This window comes from Miscanthus floridulus, chromosome 16 (assembly GCF_019320115.1).
Source record: "Miscanthus floridulus cultivar M001 chromosome 16, ASM1932011v1, whole genome shotgun sequence".
Lineage (NCBI taxonomy): Eukaryota > Viridiplantae > Streptophyta > Magnoliopsida > Poales > Poaceae > Miscanthus > Miscanthus floridulus.
In genome coordinates this window covers 30,787,382-30,799,005 of record NC_089595.1, presented here as the reverse complement: position 1 = coordinate 30,799,005, position 11,624 = coordinate 30,787,382, and the positions used below count along the sequence as shown (strand labels likewise).

The following is an 11,624-nucleotide window of genomic DNA, read 5'->3' as shown; positions in this document are numbered from 1 at the left end:
GCATAGCGGAGGCGCGATGGAGAGGGAAGCACAGTGGAGAGCGGCTCGCCGAGGCGGCACGGCGGAGCACCGTCGCGGAGAGCTGTCGCGGCGCTGCGGTGAGGTGAGTTTTTCTTCTTTTTTAAGAATGGTTGGATGAGCAGATAAGATGCGGTTGTTGGGCTGCGTCACGGCCTACTATCGGCACCGCCCGAGCGGACGGATGCACTATACCCAGCATTATTAAAATTTAAACGTCAATGGATCAACTCATTTAATTCTACCAAACCAAACAAGAAATGAGAAGTAAAAAAATGATTGATCATATCAACTAAATCCTTAAACCAAACACTCAGTAACAGAATGGCGATAACATTTGTCTTTTTAGAACGGACCAACGTCCATCTATTACACGTACGAAAGATGTATTTAGTACTTTCTTATATTAAATCATCGTTGTTACGCGATCGAGGCTACACAGAAAAAAAAAGTTTGCAAGATACCATGCTAAGAAATACCGAGCATAAACTTAATTAGCTTATTCTAGTGCTCAAGTAGTAGCCGACACTGGGGATCGGACGAATGAGGATGCAGCTCCCGCTGTGTAGGCGACGAAAAACCCGAGGCTCATCCATTGCAGCGACGACCTAGGTCGCGCGGTTGAAACAATGCAATGCAACAAGAAGTTCTTCTTGTTCGTGGGTGCAACAAGAAGGCCGTACGGCACTTGAAGAGAAATTTCCAAGTATTTGCTCAGCAATATCCACAATGCAGTCGACGTGCTCGTTGCTATATATCCATCTATGCTCCACGCAAACATCAAGGAATAAGCACAGGCGGCACGTCTTGTGAAAATCCAAAATGACTACTAATCACATAGTTATTATCCTCGCGTCGTTCATGATCTTCTTCCTCGTCGTTCCCGCTCTTCCGGCCGATGCTGAAAGCCGAGGCTTCCGCGGCACCATGATCCGCCGTGCCCGCACTGATACCACCGCCATCAACTTCACGCAGGCCGCTCAAGAGTCTCACCGTCGGCTGTCATTCCTCGCCGCCCGGTCCCAAGTCGACAAGCAGTCCTCGGCGAGCCACTTGGACAGTAATAATAGTAACACAGAGACAGTACCCCTGTGGATGGACGGCGTCGTCGGCGCCTACGACATGGAGTTCTCCATCGGCACGCCGCCACAGGAGCTGACAGCCCTCGCCGACACCGGCAGCGACCTGATCTGGACCAAATGCGGCGCCGGCGCCGCGTGGGGCTCCTCCTCCCCTTCGTACCACCCCGACACGTCGTCCACGTTCACCAAGCTCCCGTGCTCGCACCGTCTGTGCACCGCCCTGCGGTCTGTCGCACGGTGTGCCGCCGGCGGCACCGAGTGCGACTACACGTACTCTTACGGCCTTGGCGGCGGCGACCGTCCCCAGTACACGCAGGGGTTCCTCGGGAGCGAGACCTTCACTCTCGGCGGCGACGCGGTGCCGGGCGTCGGCTTCGGCTGCACCAACGCGTCGGAGGGCAACTACGGCACCGGCTCCGGCCTCGTCGGGCTCGGCCGCGGTCCCCTGTCCCTCGTCTCCCAGCTCCACGCCGGCACCTTCATGTACTGCCTCACCCGTGACGCCTCCAAGGCCAGCCCTCTGCTGTTCGGCACACTAGCCACCATGACAGGCGCGGGCGTGCAGTCCACCGGCCTTCTCGCGTCCACCACCTTCTACGCCGTGAACCTGCGTAGCATAACGATCGACTCGGCGACGACGGCCGGCGTTGGCGGACCCAATGGCGTCGTGTTCGACTCCGGCACGACGCTGACGTATCTTGCTGAGCCGGCGTACACGGAGGCGAAGGCGGCGTTCCTGTCGCAGACGAACCTTACCCAGGTAGAGGATAGGGACGGATTCGAGGCGTGCTACCGGAAACCTAGCAATGGCAGGCTGCTCTTGAGCGCTGTCCCGGCGATGGTGCTGCATTTCGACGGCGGAGCTGACATGGCCTTGCCGGTGGCAAACTACGTCGTGGAAGTGAGCGACGGCGTAGTGTGCTGGGTCGTCCAGAAGTCTCCCAGCCTGTCTATTATCGGCAACGTCATGCAGAAGAATTACCTCGTCCTGCACGACGTCCGCAGATCGCTTTTGTCGTTCCAGCCGGCAAACTGCGACAGCTACAAAGCCAACGAGGCATCAGGCTCGCCTCGTCCCTTGTATCAATTTTCTATCACTATGCTTCTATGCTTCTATATCTACAATATGCATACTTCAGTAGTTTGATATTAACTAGCAAATATATATATATATATATATATATATATATATATATATATATATATATATATATATATCTGTGTGTGTGTATTGAAAAAAAATACTTACTCTACTGCCTGTTCAAGAAAAAAGAAAAAAAATACTTGTACTCCTTAGCCTCATAAATTTGCACGCATTTCAATGCGAGCATTTTTTTAAACGTTAAATCAAATCTATGAATAGTAGAAAATTCGCATAAATATATATGTGATAGATTTAACAAACATTACTGCAGAAACCATTTTCCATGCAGTCCATCACTACCGGCCGGTTTCCAGCGAACTGACCACATGATGCATTTTCACTGCTGATTCTGAAGTGGGTGAGCCTAGTGGATGCCCGACTCGACCATGAAAATGTGTATCACAGCCGGTTAGTTCCAACCACAGACCTACAGTGAAAGGAGAGCCCATTTTCACTAGCAGTTCGAGGTTGGAGCCGGAGGTGAAAAAATTTATCATAATTGGTTCTGAGTTCCATCACATCACCTAGAGTTTAGAACACGGTGAAAACAGACATCGTCATTGTCGCTTCTTATATCAACTCGGTGGTGAAAATGTACAGTACAAAACCCCCCATCCTCCTCCTTCTCCAACCGGCTTCTCACCGTGATTCCATGAAGCTCATGGAGGGTGGTGATTTTTGAGGAAAGCACGCCAGGGTTGGTAATTAGCTTCCCTTTCATTTCAAGCTTGTTGCATTTAATTTGTGCAGATTGTCTTACATTTTGAGATGGTTCATGGAGATGCTCTTCCTTCATTTTAGACCATTTTTCACCAATTCAATCTATCATGGAGGAGTTGTCTAGCTTGTTTGGTTGCCTAGATTGTGTGAGATTTTGGAATAAACTAGAAGATACCTTGGATGGGAATTGCGAAGAATTTGAAATGAAATAAAGTAGAGATGACATGGATAGCTTACATTAAGGGATTGGAACTTAGTGACATTACATGATTATTATTAGTGAACGATGATGTGGATAGTTAGTAAAAGATGATGTAAAGGTCTTATATGTTGAGATAGAACTTACAGTGGCATTTGTTTGATCATATGAACAATGGAGGTTCCGGAGGCCACCCCCAATGGCATGCACCAGGGGCATCTTTTGGTCAAGTTCTATGTCAAAGTCTTTGGTCCGTTTATTTGTGAATCTCCTTAACAGAGATACTTGTGGTCACGTCATGTATGACAGAATCAATAGCTTTCACACACATGTGTCCTCAAACAACAAGGAGTCAACAGGCGTGCAAGCTACCACAAGAGAAGAAAGGATCGATGATACAGGAGAGCACCGAGCCAGAGAACAGGGACCAAAGAGCTCGACCATGTGTCCATGTCAACAACGAAAGCATGCTCTAAATGTGGCTCTGAATGTTTTCCAAATGGTTGGCCACACGCGCTAGCAATAACTTGGTGGTAGAAGCCTCCTCCTTGAGGGGATGCATCACTTCTTCTAGACGAATAATTGCAATGAAGGTTTTGAGCTCCGATCGCAAGGACTCCACCAAAGGCGTGATCATAGACTTGAGGTTCAAAGGCATCGAAGGAGGAGAGACACAACAACAGTTGTGGTAAACCGGACTAGCATCTTACCACACAAACTATAAGGTCTTGTAGTCAACGATGAGTAGAGCGACACCCACCTGGAGTAGGCATGACCACAACGTTAGCCCAAACTCTTTGTTTGTTAGGGATGGTGAGGTTTCACAGAGTTAGGAAACAACTCGCGAGAAGTAGGATCAGCGGATCAAAAAAAACAATGCCACTCTCGATGTCTAGAGCGGCAACGATGGATGCATCGGAAAGAAATTCTTGCATGAGCTGACTTGGTGATCATGCACAAGACAACGGTACACTGGTAGAGAACCGAGCTTTACTCCCGGTGGGGAACCCCCTCTAGTCCCGGTTCCCCACCCGGGAGCAAGCATCTGGGACTAAAGGGAGGGTCCTTTAGTCCCGGGTCAGGAACCGGGACTAAAGGAGGACCTTTAGTCCCGGTGGGTAACACCAACCGGGACTAAAGGTGCCTCCTGACATGCCACGATGGCCGGCACCTTTAGTCCCGGTTGATAATACGAACCGGGACTAAAGGTTTTTTTCTTTTCTTTTCATTTTTTTGTTTTCTTTTCAAAATAGGTTTTCGAAGTCGTATTGTACGCTGCTAATTATACATTTATACGCGCATATAGTATGTTTCGGTTCAAGCACAATGAACGTATTAAATCACACAATTCAAGCATAGAAATATATATATATATATATATATATATATATATATATATATATATATATATATATATATATATATGCATGCATGCATCATATATATATTTACATGCATGCATGCATATGTGTATTTTACATTATATTATTTCATGTGCATATATTACAAAAGATTGCATTATAGTTGTTGTGACATAACAAGTTTCCTCTCATCCTCTAGCTTGGCTTCAATGGCAGTGTTGGGTCGAAGTAGAACTCGCCCTTGGAATCGATGACCTGCTCATTAAAAAATCCGGCTATAGACTGTTGAATTGCTTTGATTTGGTCTTGCCGTATGAACTTTTCCTCCAACCATCGAGTCTACAGGTTTGAATTAAAGGAAAATAAATTAATATATGTACATATATATATAAAGATATAGTAACACAATCAATAATAATAATTAAATGAATATATAGTGTATTTTTAACGTACTTTGAGTCTCTCTGTAGGAGTTCTTTGGGAGAGCACCTTGATAAACTTGCAAACATAGTAACCACAGTAGTTGTTCTCCTGTTCCTGCCTCAGACACCACTTTACGAGAAAAAGATTTGTCATCCAATCTGGTGATCCGGTGAAAGCTATATGTTTAATTAATAAAGATGATGCGATTCAGGGGATTTACTTTCAAAGGGATTACATTCAGTGGCGCTTTGCATTTTTCCATGTGTTGCTTCTCAATAAAGGTTTTCCAAACACTGCCCAATAAAAAATTTGCCACGTCATCAGATATAGTTAATCATCATGTTTGTGTGTATATATAGTTGCTAGAGATCCCAAAATTACCTCTGGATAATATCTATCATATCTTGGTAGTCTTGTTGTGGTTTTCTCATCGAGTCATAGATTATCAAGTGACTTTTCACCAGATCGATGTCCATCAATATCCAGTGATTGATGCATGTGTTTATAGGATATAACGCATAACACTCATTAATTAACTAGAATCAACATATGAGCCATTAAGGATATGATCGACATGATTAACACTCACTTGAAGTTATAGGGAAAGAGTATATCCTTCTTGTGGCGTTGGTTCACTAAGAAGTTCATGAGGTTACTCTCTGACTCAGACTTCCAATTAGTCTTTGGAGTAATTGGGTCTTTGAATACTATATGGGGATCAACAAAACCAATTTCATTGCAGCCTTCCTTTCTGAGCTCTGTCATTGTAAATTTGCATATATATAGTACTTGTTAGGATAATTTATATGCATATACACACATATGATGAGTTTAATAATAGATCGAAAGAATTATTACTTACAGGCAATAGCAGCTAATGATAACTTTGTCCAGAGAGGTCAGGTGGCATAGTTGATGAAATTCTGCAAAGTCAACATACATAACATCATCGCCACGGAACCAATGTTCGTCTCTAATTCTGACACCAACGCAGAAGTCTCCACTGGTAGACGCCTGCATGTACCACTTGTTTAGCAGGTACATTTGCGTCCCCAGATCAGATAAGGCTTGAGGGTTGTATAGACTCTGGCCTAGTACAAATTTTTTCTTCCAAATATCAACCTCCGCCGCACTCTCAATGTTTCCATCACCAAACATCTAGTAAAGGTCGAGACCAGTCTCATCAAGAAATTCACCAAGGTGATCCAAATCGACATCCGGAGGTATGTTTGCCTGATGCATTAATCCTAAATTCGAACCATATTCATTACCAACAACTAGCGGGGGGATTGATTGGTGCGCTTGTTGTCCGAGTTGGGCAACTCCTTTCCCTGCCCGCTTCTTTTTCTGTGCCGCCTCAATTGACTTGGTGAGAGTGCGGTCATAGTCTGATAACGTTGATTTGGACGGCTTACGAGATTCCCGCTGTTGTTGCTGGTAAGAAGTCACCTTTTTTCTTAGAATATCTGGAGCTACGAAGAAGTACGGTTTCTCCGGGTTTCTCCTTGCTTCTTGATTCATTTTAAGTTTGTCATAGAATCTAGACATGTCTTTTTTATATGCATCAGTTCCTTCTTCCTTCTCTTCAGATATTATTTTGGGAATAGCCCTTGGTTTCACGGTGGCTTTCTTTGCAGGCGGGGACTGGTTCTTCGTTTGAGGGGCTGGCCTCTTGCTAGGCTTCTTGGTAGGCGGGGGCGGGGGAGACGTTGGAGACCTCCTTGGAGGTGTTGACAGCGACGTTGGAGACCTCCTTGGAGGTGGCGGCTACGGCATTGGAGACCTCCTTGGAGATGGTGTGGATGCAGCCTTGTCTTCCAACACAATGTCATCGTACAGAGCACTATGATGATCTGGCGATTGAACAATTGGATTTAGGTTGGGGGAGGATCTGCTACAAAAAAAGGAATGACATATTATTATGAGCAGATTGTTAATTATTTAAGCCAATACAAATTAATGATGTAGTGTTTTCATCCGCACGTACCTATGGTGAGGTAGTTCAGGAGGAGGTGGAGCCGACATCCCTGGAATGATGATGTAGCGCTTGCGCCATAGAATGAATGTCTTCTCCGCTTCTCCTAGAGTCTTCTCGCCATCACCTCTAGGAATGTCAAGAGGCAAATCACTAAAACCTTTTTCAGCTTTATCTACCGAGATGGTAGCATATCCTTCTTGGATTATATTCCCATGAATCCTTGGTGTCTTGGTTTGGTCGATAGGATTAACAAGACCGATAGCCACCTTGATTGTGGAATTCTCCTTCGGAATGTGTAGCTCACACGTTGTACAAGGTTCAGTGACGTCATCCACAGGGAAGCGCAGTCCTGTGTCCCCTTGATTTGGTATCTCCGTGGAAGCGCAGCTGCTTTTCAACTGAACAGATTGGCTAATGTTGATTCCTGGCTCTGATGCCTGCTTGCTTGCACTCACTGCTATTTGCACTTGCCTTCTGATTTCCTCCTACATTCTCGCTTCAAGGTTTTTTTCCCGCTCCTGTGCTTCACGCACCGCTTCCTCCAACCTCTGGAGCCGCTGTGCCTCTTCTTCCTTCTTTCTCTGGCGACTTCTGTAGGAAGGTCTGTCCTGAGGGAATCCATGCTCCCACGAGACACTTCCTTTGCCTCTAGTTCGGCCACCATGTTCAATAGTCCCGATGGCGTATGTCAGCTCATCCTTCTCTCTATTGGGCCTGAACGCACCACTAGCAGTAGCTCTCTGAGCATAAAACAATCTTTCTGCTGCTTCTTGCAGTCTTGCGCCATAAACGCACTTCCCTATCTCCTGGTCTAGTGTTCCCCCATGAGCGAAAACCCAATTCTTTGCATGTTCTCCCCACTCGAGTGATTCTGGTCTGATACCCTTGGCAAGAAGGTCTGCTTCCATTTTGTTCCACTTCTTAATGGCAGTCGGGTAGCCACCTGATCCCAAGGTATGGTGGTATGTCTTCTGTTGGGCATTACGTTGGTTCTTTATCACCCGACTCACACCCTCTTCCGAAGTCTTGTACTGTATAAACTCATCCCAATAGGGCCTCTGCTTTGAGATCGGGCCTGGGACAGTAAAATCTGGTGCTATGTTCTTCTTGACATACGTCGTGTATAGGTGTTTCTTCCAAGTCTGAAACTGGGTGGCCATCTTCTTCATTGTCCAATCCCTAACTCGCTCCTTCAATTCATCACCATCTATTATATCATCATAACCATCTGTTTGGAGCATGAAATGTACCAAGACATCATTCCAAATTAACGCCTTGTCATGATCGGAGACAAAACTGATATGAGGAGCATTGGTCTTCTTCTTCCATTCACGGGTACTAATCGGGAGCCAGTCCCGTACAAGGTAACCACAGTGGTGCACAAATTTCATTTTATTCGGCCCCCCGGTTCTCCTGTATCCACATTGAACTCCGAGATGATGAAGCGACCCTCCAATGGCTTTTTGGGACCTCGAACATTTTTACTCTTCGTTGTAGTTGTTGATGTCGATCCAGAGGGCTACAAAACATAAACATTATTTTTAATGTCATGAGCACACATAAGACATATGATAATATATATAGCTAATAATAAAAAATATATACTTGGCCAATATGTTGTTGCTCATTTTGTTCAAGAGCTAAGTACTGACTCCCGTCATCTGCATCCTCTTGCACGTTATTTTTAGCACCATCATCGCCGGCAACTTGAGTGCCAGTGTTGATCAAATTCATCATCAACTCCTCCTCATCCATGTTTCTCGGGTCGGCCATCTAGCTTCAAAAAACAAAACCAATATATAGTACGTCAAATCTTTGCTTACATGCGTAAAATCTACGAACAATATGCATTATTAAATCTTGCCCCTCGGTCACGGACGCAATTCGCCACACTAGGACGAACTACGTCGGTACTAGGGCGAATTAGGGCTATACATAAATGGCCGAGGGCAAATTGCGTCGGTGACTAGGGCGAACCACGTCGGTGACATCAACAGCGCGGTTCGCCCTGGTGTGATTGTTTAGCATTAACGATAACGATAATACGAATGTTGATCAACTAGGCCACGAGAAAGGGCGGTGTGACAAGAGTGGCGGTGCTCCACTCCGCCGTATATATGTCTGTACACATGGGTGAACGAGGGCGGCGGTGCTCCGCCATATACATAGAAACGCATGGACGAACGATGGTGGTGGTGCTCCACGACGTATATATACATGCATATGAATACAAATGACGTATATATACGTGTCGGCGCGGTGGCCGGTGTGCTGACGACGACGACGTGAGGCGGGCCGGCGTGCTGACGACGACATGAGGCGGGCCGGGGCGGTGTCGGTGCGTGATGTTGTGATCCTATGTACCATGTGAACCATGTAGTCATTCATCATATGAGAAAATTCTATGTTAATAATGTAAGTATAAGTCATTATGAAATGTAAGTATATGTGTCTTATTGCTAATATAACCATTACTATTTCCGAAATGATAAGAATTTATTTTCTTCTTCTACAGGCGATCTCTGATGCTATGATATAAAGTTTGAAGATAGTCTTCCCGGAAAAATATGTAATGCTCATATTACTTTAGCAACATTAATATATTATATCTGTATATTCAAAGTTCACAAATGAAGAAACGTTGAAGTTTTCCTTTATTTGTCTGTAGCCATGCATGCAAGTCCAACCAAAACTGCTTACATCATCACATGTGATATTTTTTATAAACTAAAAAACGCTTAGTTTACAAACTGGGTATCAAAATTGAGTTCCTATTTGACCATTATATATCCTACAACGACAATATCATATAGTGATGAATATATGGCGGTTGATGGGCTGGATCATTTTCAGCTTTAGTGACAACGACAATGGTTGCCATCCTGAGGAGTTTGTACGAAAGTTCATTAGCGGATGGTTCATAGCGTTGTTTCCAAATAATATATAGCGTGTTTATTATACAAGCCATGGATTTACATCGATCTAATTAATTTCTAAAGTAATTTCATTGGTGGTCCTTAATTAAACTTGTCATGAGTTCAGGTCCCAGTGATCTTAAAATGTATTTTAGTACCATAAAATGCAGTTTTTGACACTCTAATTAAACTTGCTAATTTATCCATATAATATCCAAATATTCAAAACTTGCGTTAAGATATGTTTTTTATTTAAAATCATTTAGAGTTCCAAATATTCATTTTCAGTTCCTAGATTTTGTGATTCAAAATTTGGAATTTTCAATCGACCTCGAGCGTTGACATGGCTTACACCAAAGTTGTAGTTTTCGACGTGATCTATAACTCGGCAGTGGAGGGCTCGGGCGAATGTACAAAGAGATCGACGAACATATCACCTCAAGCTCGGCAGTGGAGGGCCTCGGGCGCGGTGGGGCAACACGCGCGGTGGAGGGCCTCGGCGCGGAGGAGGGCGCGGTGGAGGGCCACGGGCACGGAGGAGGGCGCGGTGGAGGGCCACGGGCGCGCGCGGTGGAGGCCGCACGAGGAAGAAGAGGGCGGCGCCGGTGTCACGGAAGGCGAACGGACGCGGCGCGAGGAAGAAGAGGGCGGCGGTGTTCGACGAGGAAGAAGACGAGCGGATCGATCTGCGCCAGGCGCTGGAGGTTATATACCAGAGAGAATTACTCCCGGTGCCATCCACCAACCAGGAGTAAAAACCCTTTACTCCCGGTGCGTATTACCAACCGGGAGTAAAGGTACCTTTACTCCCGGTGCGTGTTACCAACCGGGAGTAAAGGTATACCTTTACTCCCGGTTGATAACACGCACCGGGAGTAAAGGATTTTTTTGGCGGGCCACGAAACTGCAGCCCACCTTTACTCCCGGGTGGGCTTCCCACCCGGGAGTAAAGGTGGCCTGCAGTTTCGTTTCCCGCCTGTTTTAAGCAATAGTCTTGTTAAATACAATAGAAATGCAATAGTTTTTGTTAAATACATAGTAAATTAAATAAAAGGCATAAAATTATTTTGTTAAAAATATGAATTTTCTTTTTGTTTATTGCACATAGGAAAAATCTATAACCTAACTTTTTTATTTTTTGTTAGAATTATAAAACATAATGTAACTAATATTTATTATTTCGTTAATGCAAAAATGTAGTGTTTAATTAAAATTATTAAAACTATTGGTTTTGGACAGGAAATTTGTTTTCACATCATTTTAACGTTAATATTTTAATTTTTCATCACTCAGTATCCTAATTTACCTTTTTGAGAGAGAAATCCCACCAAATCAAACATTGATTTAATTTGAAACATGACATAATAAACATCTGAATTCACAATTATTACATAATATCTCAAACACGCACTATATTAAATCACTATATCATCAAGTGGGCACAGCAGTGAACTTCTTCTTTACGTATGTCCCTTGGTTATGATCGCTTCGTAACCATGGAGTGTCATCATCATTTACCAAGATGCTAGGGTCTTTGTTCACTTTGAAGGGCGGAATTCGGTCATCCTTTTCATATTCTTCTGACATGTCCGACTTGTCCTCAATTCCCACGATGACTCTTTTCCCTGAAAGAACTATGTGGCGCTTTGGCTCTTTGGTTGAGTCATTATCGTTTTTCCCTCTTTTTGGTTTGGTAGACATATCATTGACATAGAACACCTGATTCACATCCTTGGCAAGGATGAATGGTTCGTCTTTGTACCCAATATTACTAAGGTCTACTG

The 11,624-nt window shown here is 44.5% G+C and overlaps 1 protein-coding gene across 1 annotated transcript; it reads left to right on the top strand.

The window, feature by feature from the left end:
* The first annotated feature begins 840 nt into the window (after positions 1–840).
* Positions 841–2,247, top strand: LOC136510515 (aspartic proteinase nepenthesin-1-like). The gene has a single exon (XM_066504934.1). The coding sequence runs from the start codon at positions 841–843 to the stop codon at positions 2,245–2,247; it is 1,407 nt and encodes a 468-aa protein (XP_066361031.1).
* The last annotated feature ends 9,377 nt before the right edge of the window (positions 2,248–11,624 follow it).

Coding starts and splice junctions, on each gene's coding strand:
- LOC136510515 (XM_066504934.1), top strand. CDS start 841: ATGACTACTAATCACATAGTTATTATCCTCGCGTCGTTCATGATCTTC.